Source organism: Hemicordylus capensis, chromosome 6 (genome assembly GCF_027244095.1).
Source record: "Hemicordylus capensis ecotype Gifberg chromosome 6, rHemCap1.1.pri, whole genome shotgun sequence".
NCBI lineage: Eukaryota > Metazoa > Chordata > Lepidosauria > Squamata > Cordylidae > Hemicordylus > Hemicordylus capensis.
In genome coordinates, this window is record NC_069662.1 from 7,517,684 (window position 1) to 7,542,888 (window position 25,205).

At 43.9% G+C, this 25,205-nt stretch overlaps 1 protein-coding gene across 1 annotated transcript in view; it reads left to right on the forward strand.

Moving 5' to 3' along the window:
- Positions 1-25,205, forward strand: part of LOC128329627 (vomeronasal type-2 receptor 26-like) — a 106,922-nt gene that overhangs the window by 75,815 nt on the left and 5,902 nt on the right. The window contains exon 3 of the mRNA XM_053261140.1: positions 13,403-13,529. Within this exon, the coding sequence (XP_053117115.1) occupies positions 13,403-13,529 (127 nt within the window). The remainder of the gene's footprint in view (positions 1-13,402; positions 13,530-25,205) is intronic.

Genomic DNA, 25,205 nt, shown 5'->3' on the forward strand with positions numbered 1-25,205 from the left:
GGCAGTAAGAGGCGCTTTTTGAAAACAAATTAACGGGTTGCATTACACTTGGGATCCCTGCGAGGTGGCAGCATGGCCCTGGCTTCTGCACGTGTGTAGACATATGAATGTTTTGGGTGCAAGAGGGCAGCTTGTGAACTGCTTGACCAATTTGAACCATATTTGGTAGAGTGGTATGGATACCCAGGGACACCTCTAAAATGAAGTTTGTGATGATGTCCACCATCCCAATATAAAATAACAAAAGCATGAACATTTGAGGTACAAGTGTTTCTCCCTTGTTTTACAATCAGTTTTGTAAAACCTGAATTTGAGCAAAGTTTTAGTTTATAAGGCCCCTTGTAATATGAAATGCCTTTTTACAGAACAAACCTTTCACTGGGAACCAGTAAGTAGAGGGCAGCATGACCATTAACTCTCACAGTGAAGATAGTAATGAGAATGAAGTTCTAGCTGCATATGATTCACACTGTAATGACCGTGATTTCATATTTCAGATGCAGATGATTGTTTCCAATATTCAGAAGATCAGTATCCAAGCAAGAAGAAGGATCAATGCATCCCCAAAGTGATAACCTTTCTCTCTTATCAAGAACCTCTGGGGATCGGTTTAGCTGCCACTGCTGTTTGTTTTTCCCTGATCACCATCTTAGTGCTAGGAATTTTTATTAAGCACAAAGATACCCCCATCATCAAAGCCAACAACCGGGATCTCTCCTACATTCTCCTTATCTCCCTCCTGCTTTGCTTTCTTTCGTCTTTGCTCTATCTTGGACAACCTACAAAGGTGACCTGCTATATACAACAAAATGGTGTTGGCATGATCTTTACTGTTGCAGTTTCCTGTGTGTTGGCTAAAACCCTAACTGTGCTTGTCGCTTTCATGGCCACCAAGCCAGGATCCAGCATGAAGAAATGGCTGGGGAAAAGACTGATCACCTCCGTAGTCCTTTCCTGCTGCCTTATTCGAGCAGTCATGAGTGCTGTGTGGCTAGGAACATATCCCCCCTTTCCAGATTTTGACATGCAGTCAATGACTGGGGAGATAGTTGCAAAATGTAACAAAGGGCCAATCGTGGTGCATTACTTTCGATTGGCCCACGTGGGATTTCTCCTTACCATCACCTGTACTGTGGCCTTCCTGGCCAGGAAGTTGCCAGATGCTTATAATGAATCCAAGTTCATCACCTTCAGTATGTTGATGCTTTGCAGTGTTTGGTTGTGGTTCGTTCCAGCCTATATGGGTGCTCAAGGGAAATTGACAGTGGCGGTGGAGAGCCTCTTCATCTTAGCCTCCAGTGGTACGTTACTGGGCTGCATCTTTTCCCCCAAATGCTATATTATTATGCTCAGGCCCAAACTGAATAGCAGAGATCAACTAATAAGAAGAAAGACAGAATAGAATTGTGCAAATCGGGGAAGGAGGGACTCTATTCAGCCTTGCATGATTATTTGAACTCACAATAATCCCTCCACCCATGGTTGCTCCAAGCAGGTTAGCCCAGCTTCTGTACCCTGCTCTCAAACAAGGTAGGAGGAGAGGAGAGCTCTCTTACCTGGCTTTTCTGGTCATGTGGATCCACTTACCTTTTCTACACAGCCATTGGGAACCAGCAGACATAGAGAAGGTAAAAGGCTATCGCTACAGAGGTTACCAACCATGGATGAGCCACTCTGCAAACAAACTTTATGATCCTGTAAGCACAGGTGCTTCAATAGGACAGGGTCTGCTATTGTTCCTCCATGGCCAATCCTATGGCAACTGTTGATATCTTGAGGCTTTCCATTCTAGTGGTGGTGCAAAGCATCATGGGTAAGATGGAGTAGAAAATCATTTAATAAAGAATAATTTAAAAACTAAAGGCTTTGCTCTCTCTCGCTCTCTCTCTCTCCCCCACCCCCTTTCTCCTAAATAACAGAGAGCAGCTAATACAAAGAAAGAAAGAGTAGACTTGTCAAAATAAGTGTGGGAGGGATTCTATCCTGGCATGCATGATTATGTGAACTCTTCAAAATCACTCAGAATTGCTAGGAATATTTTTTTTCCTTCCCAGATTTTGACATGTAATAAATGATTGCAGAGATTTTTGCAGGATGTAATCAAGGATCTGTCATACTGTTTTGCCTTGTCCTGGCCTACAGTGGGATATGGTCTATCAGCATCTTGACTGAGGCTTTCCTGGCAAGGACGTTGCTGGACACTTTTAATGAAGCCACGTTCATGACCTTCAGTATGTTGATTTTTTGTAGTCCTCGGCTGTGTTGTTTTTCCCCAACGTACCTGAGCATCAAAGGGAAATAGATGGTAGCTGTGGAGATCTTCTCTATCTTAATTTCCAATCCTGGGTTACTGGGCCACTCTCCTAATGCCCCACACCCCAAATGCTGCATTGTTGTGTTGTGGCCTGCAATGAACCACTGTGAGACTCCTATAAGGAGGAAAGGACTTGAATAATGTCCCTTTGCTACTATGTGTATGTCACATGTGCAGCAATTTTACTGTAGGGGTCAGCTGCTATCCTATGTGGCAATCCGTATCCGAGCTCATAGGCCAATGAAGCCTGAGCTCCTTCTGACTGGGAACCACCAGATCATTCAGTCCTACTGGGTTTGAATGATTGCTGGTAAATGTTGTACAATTCAGAGTTGAAGTAAAGTCATCAGAATTAAAATTCCATTTAAGGTGAGAATTAGGGTATTGACAATTTTCAGTTTAGCTTTGGCACCTCGTAAGGAGTGAAGACTCATGTAGTTTGGAGGCTTTAGCAACCAGCTTCCATGCACCCAACCTTTGCCTTAGTCTTCCAGTTCAGCATTGGCATAGGGAGGGAATTTCAGGGGCAGACTCCCTGATGGCTTGCTAAAGATATACCTGATGCATCCCTTCAGCCAGGGCCGTAGGAAGATTGGAGTGGGCCCAGAGACAGGATTTTAAAATGTCCCCCCACTGCTTTCCTCTTCTTCTCCTGGCCCAATGTTTCTGCTAACTCTTCCTATTACAGGGAATGCTGCCAAGTGCCCTGTTGATTTTTGACAACATGCTGAAAAGTCACATGCCAAGGGAAAAAGCCCTGCAGCTGCTTTACCGGGACATCTTACTTTTAAGAGTGTACTGGAATCAAATAAAAAGTGGACAATTCAGATAGACATACTGTTGGTGAGGAGCAACGTGCATTCAAAGGACTGGAGTGTGTGGGGCTGGGGGCAGTACATGCACAACTGAAGCACATTGAATGAGGCAATTTCCTCGCAGTTGCCCGTAGTGTTATGATGACTGATAATTCCTGGTAGGAATTAACGGTAAACTGTGCCGTTGAGTCGGTGTCTTCTGATTAAATGACTGCACTTCATAAGATCAGGTTCTAGCATGGCAAATAATAGGCAAAAGTCACTTTCAAATGCATATTCGGTTTGGTTTAACCCTACACAAATGTGAGGGAAACTGACTGAGGAATAATGTTTTTTCAAGACAGCTGAAGTCAGTCAATTTAATTCCCGCCCTCCTCCTTAGTATATTTCCTCCCCGTGCTGGGCTCTGTTTGCAGGACAGTAGGCTGTGAAAACTTGAGATGCTGGGAGTGGCTTTTGGTTCAATGAGAATGTAGAAATCACTTTTAAAAAGAAAAAGAAAGGGTTGGGGGGAAACAGACGCCATTCAGCAATTGCACCACTCCAACCTTGTTCCTCTCCTCTCCAGAGCCCCATTGAAAACCACTGGTGTGAAATTCAACAGACAAGGAGGAAAGACATCTCAATAGGAGGGAGAAGGAGACTCGCATTGACTGACCAACCTCAGCCCCCACGCCTCGCCTTCGGGGGACAGGGAATACAGGTGAAACTCGGAAAATTAGAATATTGTGCAAAAGTCCATTAATTTCAGTAATGCAAATTAAAAGGTGAAACTGATATATGAGACAGACGCATTACATGCAAAGCGAGATAAGTCAAGCCTTAATTTGTTATAATTGTGATGATCATGGCGTACAGCTCATGAAAACCCCAAATCCACAATCTCAGAAAATTAGAATATTACATGGAACCAAAAAGACAAGGATTGAAGAATAGAACAACATCAGACCTCTGAAAAGTATACAGTGTACTGTGCTTGATTGGCCAGCAAACTCGCCTGACCTGACCCCATAGAGAATCTATTGGGCATTGCCAAGAGAAGGATGAGAGACATGAGACCAAACAATGCAGAATTGTTGAAGGCCGCTAATGAAGCATCCTGGTCTTCCATAATACCTCATCAGTGCCACAGGCTGATAGCATCCATGCCACGCCGCATTGAGGCAGTAATTGCTGCAAAAGGGGCCCAAACCAAGTACTGAATACATATGCATGCTTATACTTTTCAGAGGTCTGATATTGTTCTATTCTTCAATCCTTGTCTTCTTGGTTCCATGTAATATTCTAATTTTCTGAGATTGTGGATTTGGGGTTTTCATGAGCGGTACGCCATGATCATCACAATTATAACAAATTAAGGCTTGACTTATCTCGCTTTGCATGTAATGCGTCTGTCTCATATATCAGTTTCACCTTTTAATTTGCATTACTGAAATTAATGGACTTTTGCACGATATTCTAATTTTCCGAGTTTCACCTGTATGCCTCAGAGGACAGGGAATATGGCTCCCCATCCCCCCCCACGTGTTTGCAAAAACTGACCACCAGACACCAGAGCGATGGGGGGGGGGGTGTTGCTCACATCCTCAGATCAAAAGAAAGGGGAGGAGGGGAAGCCAAGCAGAGGAAGTTCACACACACAGTCCATCCAAATTCCCCATCCCCTTGCACCAACCCATAAATACAAAAGGTTTGGATTATCATGAACAGCATAATAGCTTCCCTTCCCCCCCCCCCCCTCGCATCCCCGTTAAGTTGGCGACGCTGCCGGATCAACGAACCTGGCTCCATTCTTGTCTCTCACTCAGTCTCTTCCTTGACTCCTCACAAACAAGCACCTCCCTGCCTATGTGTCTCATGTAGCTGGTAAACAGCAGCAAGGGAACAGCGGCCTTGAACAGCGGCCTCAATAAACTGGGCGGCTGATTGGCTCACAGGCTGCGATCTCTTGCTTTGCTTGCTCCCGCCGGCCAGCATGCCAGCTGCGCCTTACTGTACTCTTTGCCTCATGCAGCGGCACCAGCCAATGAGAGCCTCTGGAGGAGGAGCCAACGAGTAATGTGAGAGGCAAAAGGGTGGAGATGGGGAGGACGAGGAAGCTTCATTAACATTGCTAGAGAAGGAATATACAGCGTAAGAGCGCAGTCCTGCCTCCCGCAGAAGGATGATTCAAATTTTATTTCATGATCAAGGAAAAAAGTCCTGGTAAGGAGTCATGTGACTTGTCCCCGGGGGGGGCCCTCAAGGCAGCGGGCCCCCAGACAAATGTCTCCCCTTGCCCAATTAGAGTTACGCCCCTGCCTTCGGCACCTGATAGACACTTCAGCAGGCATTCATACATTTCTTCCTGTTGCTTGTCTAAAGCACAGTGCCCCCCCCCCCCGCAATTGAACATACTGTAGTAAAATTCTAGGCAGAAGTTCAACATGTGCAGCAGCTTCAACTGGCACTCATTGGACAGGATCCCTTTCAGATCATTAACTGTTCAAGGGTGCCATAATTGAGAATGTTTGAAACTCATAGTTTGGATAGTAATGCATTGGGGCAGTGGTCTTCTTTTCAGCATGTAGTACTTCAGCACGATCTCAGTCAAGTTCATGGCTTCATTCTAGGACATGACTTTCCAGCTGATGGCTCCCCAAAGGACATCCAGAAGCAGTCTATTTGTGTGTGTGGTGTTGTGGTTAGAGTCTTGGACTTGGACCAGGGAGACCTGAGTTCAGATCTTCATTCAGTCATGAAACTCACTGGGTGCCTTTGGGCCTGTCCTAACCTACCCAAAAGGGTTGTTGTGAGGATAAACATAGCCATGTATATAAGTAAAATTAAGTGGGGGAAAAGCAAGCAAAATCCAGAAGCAGTCTTGAAAAAGTAGCTGAGCAGGCCTGGCATGAAGAGTTGGTGGATTTGGGCACTTGCCCCAGGTCCTAGAGCCCCCAGAAGCTCACAACCAGGCCCTGGGACCCTTCTGTATTGCTGATCTTTGTGTGGTAGCAAAAATCTTGCAGCACTCTCAGAACCTTGTGCCATCTCTGCCTTCTCCAGAAGCAGCCTGTTGATGGATGAGGAGGGCAGGAGGAGATGAAGCCAGAACAACTCGCTCAGTAGTGGCAACATGTGTTGCTCTGTTATTGTGTTTCTTCTGGCAGTGCCTGAACAGCACATGTGGCATGCCGGTCACATCTGGTGGCACAGAAGAGAAATTCCATTCCACCGCTGCAACTGCCCACCACTGCCCAGTAGGCCTAGATATTGGCTCATGGCCAACTTTCTTGTAAGCAGTGGGTAACAAGGCCAGGAGACACTTCTCCTAGCATTTAGAGCCACCTGCTATGGCTAGGGTGGTAGTGCTATTTTAGATTCCCCAGACACCGTACCCCAGCGGAGGTCTTTGCACTAGGGGCCCCCAACTCAGACATCATCTCTCAAGCAGAGGGGGCTTGTGTTCAGCTCTGAAGAAACATGTTTACTCTCAATAGTGGTGTCATTCCAAGCTTAGCAGAGCTCATCATCTTCCTTGTAATTATCCAAATCACAGTGATTACTTTGCCTGTAACTTCTGTGAGTTTGGCAAGACAGAAGCAAAAGCAAGAAGCACCCTTGAACATGGTTATAAAAGGATTTTGAATTGCTTCAAGCTGGGGTTCAGGGTAAGAGGAGGCAAAGTTGTCCCTTTCATTCACCATCTCAGATCCAGTTTCCATCTCATGCCATGGGCCAGACATTAAATCAGTATCTTCACCCTCTCTCCTGGCCTTCTGCAGTATGTACCTTGCACCCTGCAGACGTTAAAGAGGAGGCTGATGAGTTGCCATATAATGAAATTGGCAGAGTTGGTGGCCATCAATGGTACCTGCTTAGGCTGGGCTGATCTTGCAGATGGCATAGGATCTTCTGGGGCAAGACAGATGTTTTCGTGGCAGGATGGTGAGGCTAGTGGCATTGCTACTATTACTGCCTCACATGGTGTGTGAAACAGATGCCATGGATTGCCAAATGAATTCTTCCTTCCGTATTCTACAGGAGGCATATCAGCCAGGGAATCTCCTCATTGGTGGGCTTGTTTCTCAGTTCACCGAATCTTCCCTTGAACTTTCTTTCAAGGAGCATCCTTCGTTGGAATTCTTGAATAACAAATCGTAAGCAATTAATTGTTTGTCTCACTTCATGGCCCTGACAAGACCATGAACCCTAAATATCAGAAATATAAGACAGCTTAATGACCATCACCAGCAGATGTATATACTGTCCTTTCCTGCACATCTCTTTTTTGTATATTTTCTCTCTTACTTATCATTTTCTCTCTTGCTTCTCTTCCTTTAATAAGACATCTCAGAAATTTTCAGAAGGTGGAAGAGATGTATGTGTCTTAACCTTGCAGCATCATCACCTTTGCACCAACACAGATAGGTACAGTTTTCCTAAAACATATGTGAAATATGATCTCTAGAGGAGCCAAACATGTGGAGATGGAAAACATGCAGAGAGATAAATGATTGGAGAAGCAGCCAAGGCTGACAGTGATCTCTGTGTTGTCTGACTAATAGGAAGAACTGCAGAATTAGGTTATAGAGACTGGGATGTGTGCTTTTTTTTTTTTTTTAACAGATGATTGTATTAACTTTGTAATCAAGGTACATATCCATTTAGATGAGGACCCAGGTGTACAAGCATTTGTGTAAATTTTTTAGAGCAGTTTTAACATAGAACTAATTTTTGCATGTCAGTTTTGAGGAATTTGAACTCAACTCCCAATCTGGGACACTTTATTCATTATCCAGTATGTGAGCTTTATGTACGTCTATCTAAAGAGAACACCTTTCAAAACACAGCTCCAAGAATGAATGTTTGCAGGAAATTTTTACAAATCGACTGATCCTTCCTTTTGTTCAAGGTTTTGTCATGTTTGTCATTTCAGTTTTTCTCTCATCTTTTGCCTCCCTTCTCTATCTCAGTACTCCTCTATGCCTCTTTGCTTTCTCCCTCTCTTTTGATAGATCTCTACCACAGTCACTTCTTTCCCTCTTGCAATCTAATAAGGAGAAAAGGTCAATTTTCCATGGAATGGCTTTCAAATTAGAAGGTCTCATTCCATCTCTTGGCAATTGCATTGCTTCCCCCTCTATATCCTCATTATCTGTCTTCTTACTGAAAACTATATTTTCCTTTTCATGTGTCTTTAATTTTCGGTTTCAGCAATGATACCTCACTATTACTGCAATCTCACATTCTAATGAAGAGAAAACTGCAAACAATTGCACAAAACATTTCCTCACAGACCATAATGGTAGACAGATGGTGTATGAAGCAGAGGCACTTTCAGCAGCAGAAAGGGCAGGGTACATATTTCTCAGATTGTAACATCAGGTTGGGGCACTACACAGGTTGCTGACCAAGTGTGTGTATGACGATCTAGCAAGAATCTTGAGCCTGCCCATTGCAAATTCTGTTCAAAATCCACCAGATTCCAAACTGCAGGTCTGGTGATGAATCACTGAAGATCATGAAATGAAACTATGTTTCCGTGTTTCTATAGTACCTTCCCAATACTGGTGTCCTGATGCATCCGCATTTGAGTCAGACATTTAGAAGAGGGCACAGCAAACCATTACTCTGATCAAATGGGTTGTTCACAGTAGAGTCCTCTAGTGAAAGAGCATTTAACTCTCTCTGCAGTATGGTGACAAAGTTCTACCAACACGTCCTGGCCTTGGCATTTGCCATTAAGGAGATCAATGAGAACCCCAAGATCTTACCCAATCTCACTCTGGGATTCCGCATCTATGACAGCTACAATGATGCATCAATGACCTATGGTTCCACTCTGGGCCTGCTCTTCAAATCCCAAAGATTTTCTCCAAACTATAAATGTGATGCCCGGGACAAGCTCATAGCCATCATTGGGGGTCTTTCGTCAGATGTCTCCTTTCGCATGGCAGAAATCTTACATCTCTATAAGACACCACAGGTGGGAGCTATGCATGAACATACTGGCATTTTGATTGATCTCACATGTAACACACTCCTCGCTTGCTCATCTGGCCCTGATTTTATTATGGTTCAGAGAAAGAGACAACTGAATACCAAGTCTTATCCACTGTTTAATGAACAAAGTGAAATGGGTGGTTGCTACACAGGGGCAATGAAGCACAGAGTGAAGTGATGCACCAGGATTTGTGCATCCCTCCACCTTGTGCATCATTCCTGTCTTTCCTAGGAGTTGCATCACATCCCTATATATAAACCAGTTGAATCTGACATGAAATATTTATTTCCGAGTGTTCCCCACTCAATCATCTCTGTACATCTTCTACAAATTGATCCCTCTATTTTACTATCGTTATTTTAAGACTTACTTTTATCATTAAATAAAATCATATAAAGAATTCATTATTATTTATTATTAGTTATTATTAGTTACTATTAAATATATATTTTGTTCCCTCAAACGACCCCCCTAACTCATTCTCTGTACATTTAATACCTCCTCCTCCTCCTCCTTCTTCTTCTTCTTCTTCAACATCATCATCATCATCATCATCATCATGATTATAGCTTACTTATGGCTCTTTTGCCACTGAAGATGATACATTACAGCATCCTTCCTTTTATTGTATGGCCCCAAATGATATCCATCAATTTATGGGGATAATCCTGTTGCTTCAACATTTTGGATGGTCCTGGGTTGGACTCTTCGCTGCAGATGATGACAGTGGTGAACATTTCTTGCAGACCCTGGAGCCATTGCTGTCCCAGAATGCAATCTGTTCAGCCTTCACAGAAAGAATACCCAAACAAATCGATTGGCTAACCATGAATGGAATGAACAGTGATATGTTTCTATGTTTTACAGACAGAAAAGCTCATATATTTATCACCTATGTAGAAACATTGACTTTTATGTGGCTGTGGTACTTAATGAAGCTCAGAGTTGCTGGCTATGACGGAAATAATTTCATTGGGAAAGTGTGGATTATAACAGCTCACATTGATTTTGTATTAACCAAGTTCCAAAGTGACTTGGATTTCCAACCATTCAAAGGTGCCTTTTCCTTCCAGATTCTCACACATGATGTTTTAGGTTTCCAGGCATATCTTCAGAATGTGAAACCTAATCAGTCTCAAGGAGATGGTTTCCTTAAGCCCTTCTGGGAACAAGCCTTCAAATGCTCATTGCCAGATCCCAGGGTTATGATGAAGGTTGATGGAGCATGTACGGGGGATGAGAGGCTAGAGAACCTCCCTGGACCCGTTTTTGAAATGAGCATGACTGGTCACAGCTACAGTATCTATAAAGCTGTCTATGCTGTGGCACATGCTTTGCATGCCATGGACTCCTCTAGATCCAAATGCAGAGCAATGGTGGGGAGTACGAGTCTTAACATTCAAGATCTCCACCCCTGGCAGGTAATGTCTCCATAGTGAAATGGTTCTTTCTCACTGTGGACAGATTAGTACAAGTGTTGACATCATCTAACCTTCTCTTGGTGTCCTACAGCTCAGTTAGCATGAAAAATTTGTGGACTCTCATATCTGCCTATTCTTGGAGTTTGAAAATATGACAATTTTACAATTTGGATTGCATAAGACAATAAGTAGAGCCTTGGTAGATCAGGCCCAGAGCCTATTTAGTCCAGAATCCTGTTTCCCACAGTGGCCCACCAGTTGCCTCTGGGAAGCCTACAAGCACGAGATGAAGATATGCCCACTCTCCTGCTGTTGCTCTCCGGCAACAGGTATTTGGAGGCAAGCTAGTATCATAGATAGGCCTGTCCTCCATGAATTTGTCTAAGCCCCTTTTGAAGCCATCCATGCTGGTGGCCATCACCACATCCAGTGGAAGAGTATGCTGTGTGGGGATAAGTACTTCTTTTTGGAAAAATGCTTCCTTGGCTCTACAACTAAAACATATTGCATTTTCATGCCAGGTCTTTGGTGGATGAAACTACCTATAAAACCAGAAAGCAAGGCACAGCAGTTTAATGAAATCTCAGTATCTCCAAGAGACAACTAAGCCTCTGAATTATTTTTTTAAAAAATCTAAACCTCTGACTTTTGAAAAAGAACATCTCAATGGTGCCCCAACCGTGGAATACCATCCTTATAATGTCCATCAGGCTTAGGGAGATGAAGATTGAGGGTGGAGGCTGACTGTAAAAATCAGGTTAATTCCAACCCTTCTCCCACCCCATTTCCAGAAGTTTTTAGAAAAATCAGAATGGTGGAAGGATGGGGGAAAACAAATCTCCCCAACTTTTCTGTTTTTTACAAAGCCTTCACATCTCTAATCAGGCCCCCTCTGGCATGCTTTAAAAATCTGTAAATTTATTCCATAAAGCCTTTTGACAAGCTAGATGCTGCTGAGAATTTTTGTACTTGCTCCTCTTTTATGACTGCTTTAAATAGTCATTTAATCAGATATTCCCATAATGCTGTGCAAACAGCATCTTCTTCCTCTATAAAACATGTTGGGTGAGAGTAGCATCCTGAAAACAATGTCCTGAAAGGTAGGGTAGAAAAGCTTTTAATACATCATAATTTCAGATCTGATGGCTTTGAGTTTTCTTTCCCTCTCTTTAAACATGTTATTCTTCCATCAGCTCCACCCATTTCTTCAAGATGTTTTGTTTAACAGCTCTGCTGGAGAAAGAGTGTCCTTTAATGAAAAGTGGGAAATGGGAACTGGATTCGCTATCATGAACCTACAAATGCTGCCAAACAATTCCTTTCTTAGTGTGAAAGTTGGGAAGGTAGATCCCAGTGAAGGAAAAATATTGGTCATGGATGAGGACCGGATTGTGTGGCACAGGAGTTTTAATCAGGTGTGGACATGGGGGCATTTCTAGAACTGGGGACCTGGGAGATGCAAGTTTCTTTTACTACATAAAATGGCAGTGACTGACATCCAAGCTAACCCTCTACTAGTGCAAACCTGATACTTTAGTGTAAGGATGCTATGCAGACTACTTCTGCTAAGGCAGGAATCTGTGTGCCCAATTAGTGTTGCACAGGTGCTCAACACCCATCCAGTCCTTGCTTCATGTACACAGACACAGATCTGTCCACAGAAAGTCACATGCTATGCTGTGCGCAAGTAGAGCAGTGCACTTCCTCCCACCCTCTAAAATGAATGCAGGGACAGGAATTCACGCAACAACAAGTAGCTATGTACAGACATCTGGATGTAGGTACAACACATCCTGAGACTATTCACACGAGCAGCCCAACCCAGCCTAGGGTTTTGATTCTCATGTGGAGTGCTAAGATCACTCCTGATCCCGTCACTGGCAGCCAGGTACTCTGTCTTTTGACCTGGATGTTTCATGAGGTTAAACAAACTCGGGGTTCATTTACTCTCAGCAGGCCATCAAGTGCATGATTTCCGCTGGGTCAAAAGGCTCCCTCACCCCAGTCAGCCACCATTTCCAGCAGCCAGCCAGCGGGGAGGAACCGACACACTGAGTGTGGCAGATGGTCTAATGCAAGCAGCTACTGTGCTTGTGGCATGGAGATGTGGGAGGGATGCGGGATGGGGAAGTCCTCCTGTGCTTTCACCACACCTCAGCTCGTGTTGGTGCATGGATCTGTAAAGTCAAGAACTGCTGTTGCACATCTGTCAGGAAGGCAAGCAAACTCCCACTTTCCCCAGGTATCCGCTATTCTTTCTGCACAAGCACAACACTTGGACTTGTGTTCCCTGCTAACCTTTTGAAAGAGGTGATTCTCTTTCTCTTTTTAGAAGAGGGAGGGCAACTGGCCCTATCCACCCCCAACACAGCATCCCTCACTCCAGTGGCTCTTTATCGGGTCTATCTGAGGTTTATTTTTAGATTGTGAGCCCTTTGGGGACAGGGAGCCATCCCGTTGATTTTATGTTTGTCTTGGTCAAGCATTTTTGAAACTTTTGTTGAAAAATGGTATATAATTATTTGTAGGCATAGTAGTGGCTGTCGTAGAAGTTGGGCAATCCAACTGAGAGCACAACAAGGGATTGCAGGATTTAGAGCATCCACTCAGTTGCCTGACCTTCTTGGATAGGTGCTTCTTTGTTGCACTGGCAAAGCATTAATCTGGATGTCATGGTATTTTTTTACCCCTTTGTAATTAGGCTTTTCCTATACATCCTCTGTATACATCCTAGAAATGTCTAATGAATTCCTGTTTCAGTTGCCTTTTTTGAACTAAAGTGTCCCAAATGCTTAAGATTATCTTCTTGGAAAATTCCCCAAGGTTCTAATGTCTCCTATTCTCAACTCTTTCTTTCAATGAACAGACGCGACCCCTTTCTGTCTGTAGTGACTCCTGCCAGGCTGGATATCAGAAGATCAAGAGGGATGGGGAGAAATTTTGCTGCTTCGATTGTGTTCCATGCCCTGAAGGGATGGTTTCAAACCAGAAGGGTAGGTGATGTCCGACAACAAATATTCTAGGGCATTTTTCACACAGGGCTTAAAAGCCCTTTAACTCATATCTTCTCCATAATGGAAGGGGTGCATTCACATATTTTTACACCGAAGTCCCCACAAGCTATAGGGGAGCACTTCACACACAATTTGCTTTTTTCATTGTGCATTAAAGTGTAGCCCAATTTATATCCAGCGTCTTAAAAAATCCCCTTGGGGGAGGTTGGTTTTTTTTGGGGGGGCTGTTGTGTGAAAATAGCAATCAACTGCTGAGTAATCAAAGATAGAGAACTCAAGTGTTCTCTATGCAAATGTGAGCCAGCCTTTAGCTGATGATAGAATTAATCTATCTAGACTTTTAAATGGTGCTGCCATTCCTTGGGTCTGCAGGTGAGTCCAATGAGTTACTGCTGCAAGTCAATGCCTGGGTTTTCCTCTAGCATGATCCTCAATCAGTTGTCTGGCACTGCTGCTATAGACAGGGGCAGATTATGCTTTTTCCTGCCAAAAGGAAACCAAAGATTTGCCGCCCCTCCAAGCAAGAAAAGATTTCTCAATGCAGTAGATGTTTCCCATCCTGTGTCACTCCGCCTTCTCTTCCTCACACTTTTGGTGGCAGTAGAAAGACCCGGGAAGCAGGTGGGAGGGAGGCAAGCCCTGGCTTCACTAGCTAACACACTCCCGATACTTGCCTAGCCTAGCCCCATCTCCTCCATGTTGCCTCTGGCCTCCATTGTAAACTGGTGCACCTCCATCCCATCATCCCTGATAAAAGGCTCATCGTCCCTTCTTAAAGTTTTGTGCACTCTCCAGCTCCATGCAGACTGGAGACAATGAGTTCGGGCTCAGATGTCGCTTAACCAAAACATCTGCCATGTGCTTACTACTGAGGAGAGACCCAAAATATTTGAGCCAAACATGCCAAACAAGCCAAACGTGTCTCTGTGTGTGTGTGTGTGTGTGTGTGTGTGTGCACGCAGCTGTTTCTTTCCTCCCAGCTGCCTTGCTAAATTTCTGGGTGCAAAGCTGCTCTCCAGATTTTGCCCCCTTACCCACATGTGCTGGAGGCGGGATGAGCTTGTAATGCACACCCAAACAATGCTCTCAAGCCCTCGCTAGCAGCTCCTCGGGGTGCTCTTACCTGCTCGGGCCTGTCATTAAAACCACAAGGACTCTGGGAAGACTGAGCAGGTAGGCTGGCATGTGCTGGGTACGCAAAGCAAACATTGCAGGGAAGGTTTGCCACCAGAGACATATGGGTGGGCCACCCAGCAGTGATTGCAGAGCCCCAGAAACCTGCAGCTATTCCGCTCTGTCCGAAGCCTGGATGAGGCAACATGAATGGCTACTTCAGCTCTGCTACCCAGCTCCCCTGCCATCTGCTGCCAATTAGTACAATTCCCACACACGGAGAACTGCAGCTCCCATAGCCCTCTACCCCAGGGAAGGCAAAAATCTTTCAATGAGCAGCTCTGGACCAGCACAATAGAGCTGGAGATCCCCACATAGCACACCCCTCATCTTCCTTGCTGACAAGCCCTCTCCCGGCACCTCGGCCAGTCTCCCTCCCCTCCCTGCCTTCCATGATGGCTGGAAGTGGAGAAAGTGGACGACGGGGACTGAGAAAGTGGCCACAAATGTTAGCATGGGGTTTTGAAAAGAAATGGAGACAAGGGAAGGTCTGTTCCTCTTGTCCCTGGGGACAAGATTGAAAATGCAGGCTGTCTTGTCTCAGCTCTGGGGCCGGGCTTATCTGCCACCCCTCAAAATGTGCCACCAAAGGCAAGTACCTACTTTGCCTATGGATTAACCTGCCCCTGGCTAAGACTTCCTTAGGAGGAAAATCAACAACACCTGGGGCTTTTTAATTTTGGAAAGAAGATGAGTAAGGAGCAGAATAGTTAGGAAGGGGGTTAAAAAAACCCTGCTAAAATCACTATGCCATTATACAAAATTGTGTTGTGGCCACATTTGGAATATTGTGTAAAGTTCTGGCCACTATAGATCGAAAAGCACATTATAGACCTGGAGAAGGTGCACAAGAAGGCCCCCAAGATAACCAGGGGACTAGAGTACCTACCTAGAGTACCTACCTACATTTTATTTATTGATTGATTGATCAATTTCTATACTGACCTTCATAATGCACCTCAAGGTGGTTTACAAAAGCTAAAATACAGAAGGTCAAAAAGAATAAAATTCTGTAAAACTTACATTTTAAACCTTAAAATCAAATAAACATTAAAACATTAAAAATTTGGGATAAACAAAGAAAATCATTTCCCACACAATGCATAATTAGCCTATGGAATTGTCTGTCACAAAAAAATTGGTAACAGCCACCAGCCTGGATGGTTTTAATAAGGGCTTAGATCAATTCATAGAGGACAAGTATATGAATGGCTACTAATCAGAGGGCTATAGGCCACCTTCAGGCTCAGAGGCCAGATGCCTCTAAAAAGCAGTTGCACCTCTTGCTTGCTTGGCTTCCCAGAGGCATCTGGTGGGCCACTGTGTGAAACAAGAAGCTGGGTTAGATGGGCCTTGGGCCTCATCCAGCAGACCTATTCTTATGTTCTGAGATGGTATGATCTAGCTGCCAGAGCTGTGTGTAGTGAGAGTTGTATGCATACTTCTGATCTTGTGCTCTACTGTGTAGCTACAAGGAACTGCTAAATCCTGCTCAGAATGCTTCACAGATATCAATGCCTGTAGAGTTCTGTGAGTCCTGCCAGCTGGCACAAATATTCAGTCCTCAGACATTTGGTTAACCACCTTATCTCTATCTACCTTGTTTGAACAACAAGAGTAAGCTGCAGCACAATTAGCTGCTAATAAGTTGTCTTTTTGGCAGAACAAACTCTACATCTGGAATCAGTAAGTAGAGGTCAGAAACTCTCATGGAACAGACAGTTATGAGAACCAGCTCCTAGCTGTGCATGACTCCTCTCCCAGTAATAGCCCCTCTTTCTTGTTTCAGACACAGATGATTGTTTCCAATGTCCAGAAGATCAGTATCCAAGCAGGAACCAAGATCAGTGCCTCCCCAAAGTTATAACTTTTCTCTCTTATCAAGAACCTCTGGGTATCTGTTTTGCTTCCACTGCTGCTGCTTTTTCCCTGGTCACAGTTTTGGTGCTCGGAATTTTCATTAAGCACAAAGATACCCCCATCGTCAAAGCTAACCACCTCCATCTCACCTACATTATCCTTGTCTCGCTCCTGTTTTGCTTCCTCTTGACTTTGCTCTATCTTGGACAACCTACAAAGATGACCTGCTTTCTCCAACACTTTGCTTTTGGCTTACTCTTTACTGTAGCATTTTCTTGCATTTTAGCAAAAAATATCACTGTGATGGTAGCTTTCATGGCAACCAAGCCAGGGTCCATCATGACAAAGTTGTTGGGTAAAAGATGGATCACATCAATTGTCCTTTCTTGCTGCATTATTCGAGCAGCCATTGATGCTGTGTGGCTAGGAGTATTTCCCCCCTTCCCGGAATATGACATGCAGTCAGTGCCTGGAGAGATTGTGGCAAGATGTAACAAAGGTTCTCTCAAAGTATTTTTATTTGTTCTGTTCTACAATGGACTTATGTCCATCATCAGCTACACAGTGGCTTTCCTGGCAAGGAATTTGCCAAAACATTTTAACGAAGCCAAGTTCATCAGCTTCAGTATGTTGATGTTTTCTATTGTTTGGCTGTGTTATTTCCCAACCTACCTGATGGCCAGTGGGAAGTACAAGGCGGCTGTGGACAGCTTCTCCGTCATAGTCTCCAGTGCTGTGTTACTGGGCTGCATCTTTGCACCCAAATGCTACATAATTGTGCTAAGGCCTGAACTGAACAACAAGGAGAAACTCAAAAGGAGAAAAATACTTCGATAATGTGACTTTGCTATGGCATTTATCTCACAAGTGTAGTGGGCTTATGGTAGGAGTCTGCCGTTATCCTAGGAGAGAATTTGTAGCATTGTGCTCATGTGGGCCAACGAAGCCTGAGCACGTTTTGTGACTTGAAAGGAAACCCAACATTTGTGATTGGATGATGTTAGGCCATCATGAAGCAATGGATTTTCTTTGTTTCCAGTGCTGAAGTGAAAACATAGATGTTACAGCAGTAAAATATTAGTCCCCCTTCCATTTAAGATGAGAATGAGGGTGTTAGGAATTTCCACTCCATCTGACACCTGTAAGGTGAGAAGACCTTTGCACAGTTTTGTATATTTGGCTAGCTTTCAGAATCAGCTTCCATGCTCCCACACTTTGCCTTGGTCTTCCATCTCAACATTGGGCTGGGTGGTGGAGGTCTCACTGTGAAATCTTACAGCTCTGGTTCCTGATGAAAAGTTTGTTTTATGAAAAGACATTTCATTAGTGCCAGACTGAGGTGCAAACTAAGCAAGCTACAGCTTAGGGCCTTATTTTACAAGGGGCAACTGAATACCAAAACATTAGTAAAGTTAAAATTTTGCACAACTGATTGAAAAGCAACGGAGAAACATTTGTACCTCAATGGTTAACGCTTCCGCCATCTTAAATTGGGATGGATGACATCATCACAAACTACATCTTTGAGGTCTCCCTATGTGTCCCTTTAATTGCACGATAACTCTACTTCTATAAGGGCTAGAGCTTAGTTTTTGTTTTTGTTTTTTTAAATGAAAGCTGGGAATCTGGGGGAATAGATAGGACAGATCCGAAACCCAAAACGATTTGAATTGAATCAGCAGCGATTTGGATCCAAATCGAATCTGGGGCGATTCAGATGGGTTAGATTCAGATCCAAATCGAATCAGGGCTGTTACAATTCAGTTACAAATCAAAACACAAAAAATCTGAATTGCACACCCCTAGTAAAATACAACTAAAGGATATACAACTAAAGAAATTTAACTTTCATGTAAAAATAATGATACTCAAACCCACTATGGTTAGGGGTGTCCATGGAACCGTCTGGCCCAGTTCAGTTTGAGGCCAGACCAACCTCGAACCGAACCAGGTTGGTTTGGTCCAGGCCCCCATCGAACCCCACTCCCCTGTCCGGTCAGGAACCGGACCAGTCTGTGAATATTTTTTTTAGAAAATTTTAAAGTGATTTAATTACCTTTAGCCCACTGCTGAGGCCACGGGGGGACAGGGGTCCAAACGGGGTCCCTCTCCCCTAGCTGGCCTTCTTTATCACTGTTGCAGCCAGGTAAATGCATCCTTTTTGGCCACTGGCATTTGCGCATGTGCGGCGGCCGCCAAAATGGTGGCCGCTCCCTATTACGGCTGCCCAAGAGGGCCAAAAAGGATTTATTTACCCGGCCACAGCAGTGATAAAGAAGGCCGGTGGGTGAGAGGGACCCCACACGGACCCCCCCACGGCCTCAGCAAGCCCCCCGAAGGGGCTAAAGGTAATTAAATCACTTAAAAAAAAATATTTGTGCCGGACCAGACCTGGCAGTCCGGTTCTGGTCCGACGGGAAGGGGGGGGGTTGGTTCGACTCCAAGCCCCTGAACTGCCGGATCAAGCCGCCGGACCTCCAGACCACCAGACCGGTTCGCACATCCCTAACTGTGGTATGTCCTTCTAAAATAAACTTACAGTAAAACCACCAGTTGACAATTCCCATCCCCCATTCCAATTTGTACTCCTTAGACTTAACAAAAAGGCTATGTTCAAAAATTACAATGTTCTTCAATGCTAAGTAAAAGAAAGTATATTGTAAAAGTAAAAAGTAAAGTAATTAAAAGAAAGGACACTTTTATCTTTCTGGTCAGAGCTTCAAACGATTGGTAAAAATTCTAAAGTGAGAGGATAATTATTCAGCCATAAAACAATTTGTCAGTAATGAAAACAAAAAAAGCCATAAAAGTCCTTCAAAGCAGATCTTTCAATTCGTCTCTCCAAGCCGAATCTCCTCCAGTTGTAGTTCTGAGCGGCTAGTAGAAAGTAATTAAGCAGCCATAAAGCATTTTGTCAGCTGTGTAAACAAAGAGGACCATAGGAGGCTTTCTAGACAGAACTTGAGCTGGTTAAACTAGTTGCAGATTTAAAAAAATCTGTTTTTTTCTTTTGACTGGCTTTCTTCTCAATTTGCAGTACGCCATACTTATCTGCTATAAAGTCCATGGGAGGTTCAAAAATGATAAAACCAAAAGAGAAAAGATGAAAATGCAGAAAATCTTGTCAATTCGAAAAGAATAACCATCTCAAAGACTTGAAAATAAAAAATAGGATAGATTATTAGGTGGCAGGTCGTCCTAAAGTGGCTTTAGATGGTAAGCCTCTCCTCTTCAGCCTGGTGCTTGAGGTAGACTGATCTCTCCCCGGGTTTGTCGACAGGTCTTCCAGGCTTAGCAAGCCAGCGTGGTGTAGTGGTTAGAGTGCTGGACTAGGACTGAGGAGACCCGATGGCAGCTTCCTATGTTCCTTTGAATCTGATGCACCTTGTAGGAACATAATAGGCACTTCATCAGGCATTCTTACAGGTATTCCTGATGCTATTCTTATACCCAATGTACCCCCCAAATGGCATATACCATAGTAAATGTCTAGTCAGAAATCTGAAGATGGAAAAATAAGTGGTGCAAAATTGTTTATTGATGCAAAACAAGAGCCTATTTGTTTTGAGGAATAACCTCTACTGCAAGGGATAATCTTCATCCTTATGTCACCTTCCCCATATCTGCTTAGTGTGATCCAACTTCTTCCTCCATATAACTTGTCACTGTAATGACCCCCCTTTCTTGTTTCAGATGCAGATAATTGTTTTAAATGTCCAGAAGTTTGGTTCCCAAGAGAGAGAACAAAGATCAATGCATCCCCAAAGTTATCCATCTTCTCTCCCTGCACGGGCAGATCACCCGTCCACGCGAGTAGGAATGTACAGAAATTGATCTTTTCTATTTGATTTAATCACCTCCAATTAGTTTTGGGTCCAAATCTGGCCAGTTATCACAGGGGTGATTTGTTTTGTCCACAAATTGCCCCAACCAGGTAGATTTGGGTGCAAATCATTTTGTACACAACCCGATTCAAACAGACAGCAGGCACAGACTGCAAAGCTCCTCTGGCTCTCTCTAGCTCTCACTCTCTTCCCAAACAAGGCAGAATGGTGGCTGCCTGGCTCCTGAAGTACATTTGGAAATGCCTCCTTCAATCTTCACCCAACCTTGTCCCTTCTTTGACCCTTCCCTTAGCCAATGCTGGGTCAGCCACCCCTGGCAACACAAGATTTGAATGGGAACGAGCCAATCTGGAGCCGGGGGGAATCGCCAGCCAATCATTGCACCCTGTAAGTCACCAATCTGAAGCCTGGGAGGGTGGGATTTTTAAAAAATGACTTTAAAAAGGTCCAGTAACAATATTATGCCATGTTTCATATGATAGATTGAGGCTGTTCACATGAGCAGCCAATTGCAAGCATGCGAAACCCAACCTGGGCTAAGCTGCTCGTTTGAAGCACCAGGATGGAGCCCAATTTCAGTCCTCCTTTGACCCCAAGCCCGGGAATTTACACCAGGCTTTAACCTTAACCTCAAGTTAAGGATGGGGTCAACCTGATGCATGCCCTTAACCCTAAATTATGGGTCTTGTGTGTGCCCTCCAGCTCCTGACTCGGGGGATTCCGCAATTCACGGTGCTTGTTGCACGGTGCACTGAGGGATACCTGGAGTCTAGTACTCATTTGACCAGCCTCCAGCTATCTCTGATGCTCAGGCCAGTGTGGAACATGTAGACACTCGACCTGAACTGCTCTGAGCAGCAGGAGGATCATCTGCGGGGAAGGCAGCTTCAACCTTGCCTTCCCCTGTCCAGCCCTCCTGTCTAACCAATGGTCATCTGCATAACTTCGTTGTTTTCTATGAAAGCTGCCTTTGGGTTGTGTGGTGACGTTCATTGGCATTCTTCTGAGAGGAGGAAGGAGCAGTCAAAATGGACAACACACCCATGTGGGCTACTGCACTGCCATAGCTGGGCCCACTAGTTGTGCACATACCTTTTCCAGTTTGCATGCACACTGTTAAGGGGATGTTGGCCAGAGTTTTTGTGGCAACTCTTTCATCCCACCATATAAACAGTTGTGTGGATTTCCCCCAGTTTATACCTGCAGTGTCCCTTTAGTTTATTTTTGGGAAACCAGAGATGAAGCTATCTCTCTGCCAATTGCCCTGCTCCCATACACTTATTTATTTATTTATTCATTCATTCATTTCATTTCATTTCATTTCATTTCTATACTGCCCAAAACTTGTGCCTCTGTCATTCCATATTTTCATTTCATCTTCTTTGCCAGACATTATTCAGACATTATTCAGCTTCCTGCTTAAACTATGGGAGGAGAGAGAAATCCTGGCTTCTTATCCAGGATTAGTCCCGAATTGTATTGCTGAGAACGAGAGATGCCAGCTTCATGTATGGCATTCTGCTCTTTAGGCAACACTCTGACTGAGCCAATATCACTGGAGATAAAAACAACCCTAACATTCTGAAAAGCAAGCTGACATGAGCCCTATTGAGACATTAAGTTAGGCAAGTGTACAGATGTTTGTAGAATCATCTTTGTTTTTGTGAGAATGACTGCACCTGTATTCATTTTAAACGTGAACTCAGGTACCTTCTTTCTGCATCACATATAAACAATTGTACCTTCTTACAGATCTGTACCTGGGTACCCTGTACAGATTGTCTGAGTGGTGAATATAATGTATGAAAAGGATCCTGATTGTCCTTCTCCTTGCTATTTTATCCTATGTTATAAACTAGGGATGTGCGCGAACTGAGGGTTGTGCATTGGATCGGCACAGGAGGGAGCGGAGCAGCAGGCAGGATCATAAAAAAAATAAGAGGGTAGGTTTTCTTTCTTTCTAAGTTTCTTTTTCTTTCTTTCTCTTCTTTTTAAAAGATCCCACTCGCTGCTCCCCTCCATGCCAAGCTAAACTAGTTTGGTGCTGAGCCAGTGCACATATCTTGGTTAGTGCATATCCTGACCTGACGTGGCAGCGTTCATCCCCAAAGCCCATGTGCAGCGCCACGTTGATCATACAAATGGCATCTGGCATGCGCAGACATGATGTGTGTGCCAGTGCCACACCTGGGTTCCTGGGATGAGTGCCACTGCAGCAGGAAGCTGCATGTAGCTCTGGGGATCAAGTAAGGACCTTCTCTTCTCTTTTTTAAACATCCCGCTTGCCACTTTGGACCTCCTCCCAACCAGTCTGGCTCCGAATCACCGAACAAACCTGAATCACAGGCACATCCCTACTATCAGCTTGTTAGGTTTGTGGGTAGGAGGAGCAAAGAGTTTTATGGAGTTGAGGGATGAGGGAGAAGATAGTAGCTCAGAAGCTTGCTGGGAGTTTGGGGGAGGGATTAGAACTTGTTGCATTCCTGGGATATCATCAGGGGCAAAATGGGGTCTGATTAGGTTTGTAATGTGACTTGGAATATATCAGACTGTTTTCTGAGTTGCAGAGAAAATAGCACCGAGTCTATAGCCCTGAAGCTGCCTCAGGTGTGCAATCCATGTACACTTGAGTGCTCAGTTGACTCTCAAGCTGAGCATCCCATGCTCTGCATGAACTGTAATATTCAAAATTGCTGCTAGGATTGTGTTCCATTCCCTGAATGGATGGTTCCAAACTAGGAGGGTAGTTGATGCAGGACACCAAACATCCCAGGATAGGAAGCAATTGAGACTGAAGAGGCAAGTTCCTATAAAGTGCTAGGTGACCATCTAACTGTTTGATTTCACCATTTTTATGGTCTTTGCAAACCTGATGTAAATAATAAGTTTACTGTTGTGACCACAGGTCATAACATAGGATAACATAAAAGAAAAAATGCAACATACCAAAAAGTTACATCAGTTACGTTGTGCTAAAACCAATTCTACATTTTAGAACATATAATTTTTTCTGAGTTTAAAAGAAAGCATAGCAAATGCAGCGACTTGACAGCTGACATGTGGAATTGCATCCGCAAGAAGATAAGTCAAACATTCTACATCCATTGCCTTAGGTTTATCTATCTTCAGTGCTTTCCTCCTGAACTCATCATAAATAGGGCAACAGAGGACGTAGTGGATTATGTCCTCCGTTTCACCAGCTCCACAAGGTCAAAGGCACTGTTCCAAGGAGAATTTGCAAAAACTCCCTTTAAGATAATGCTGAGCATATCTGATGGGAAATCTAGGGAAGAAGATCACTTCAAACACAATGGGCAAATTGATGCACAAGGCAATGTCAGTATTTCTGAACCACCACCACCACACCCCGCCCCCCAGGCTAGTGCACATGTGAAAGTACTCCCTGGTAATGTTGTGGAAGATGGCACTTGCACAACTATGTAAAACTAAGCATGTACACTTGTGAATCAGATCTATTGAAATTTCCAGTCCAATCAAGGAAGAGGGATCAGTTCACACATTTGTTTGTAAGTGATCAAATGATGAGAACTTGTGTTCTGTTTGCAAAAGTAATGATTTGTGATTTTTTTGAAGATTTTCTACATTTTTTGCATTCTACCCATAGGGTGTAATGGGGACACGAACTGGCACATTATTCCCTATGCAGAGCACCAAGAGGCACAATACCAGGAAGAGGAGTAGGCACCCAGGGGTGACAACTACCCACCAATCTGCAAAGCAATCGAACACTCCTGTGATATTTAATAATTTTTTGAAGATCTTTCCATTTTTTTCATTTTCCCCATAGGGAATAATAGGGATTTGCGAATGCCCCAAATGCTCCCCCAGGTGGTTCCTGGGCACCAAAGTGGTTTGAGGGAAAGGCACCTTGCACCACAACTCCCCCAGGAGCTCCAATCTGGTGGGCCTCATAGTTTTTGTTTTATACATTTTTAAAGATTTTCACCTGTCTGAATGCAATCAATAGGAATTTCTTCCCCATTCCAAAATATGGAACAGTGTGTGACCTAATGAACCCTGGGTGACCTCAGACTTCACGGGGTGGTGGTGGTTCCTATTCATAGCATTGAGACAGGCTAAAATATTTTCTTTAAAAAAATAATAATAATAACATGAGCCAAGATGAGCCAAACCCCAGATTTTAAAATCTTTTAAAATCTTTAAAAAGCATTGAGACAGGCTAAAATCTTTTCTTTTTTTTTTAAATAACACGAGCCAAACCCCAGATTTTAAAATCTTCTAGAAAAATCATTAAAAATTGCAGCAGTGTCTGGTTGCCTTTGGGCTTTGGTGGCAGTTAGCACCCATGGGTGTCAACCACCCCAACCCATTTTTGGAGGCCTAAACCTTCAAACCGGTTTGAATAGAATCAGGTTCTGTTTGGTTCGAACGTGGACCAGCATTGCCAATTCAGTGCCCTCTTTGGTTCAAGTTCGAACCTTCAAAGTGAACCAGTTTGAATTCAAGACAGTTTGAATTTGAACCTGTTTGCACATTACTACTTATGAGTTCCCCACCCACCTTTTTTTTTTGTTTCATATTGTAATGGCCCATATTTCTTGTTTTCAGATACAGAGGATTGTTTCCAATGTCCAGAAGATCAGTATCCAAGCAAGTACAAAGATCAATGCATCCCCAAAGTTATAACCTTTCTCTCTTATGAAGAACCTCTCGGGATCACCTTAGCTGCCACTGCTGCTTCTTTTTCCCTGATCACAATTTGGGTGCTAGGGATTTTTATTAAGCACAAAGATAC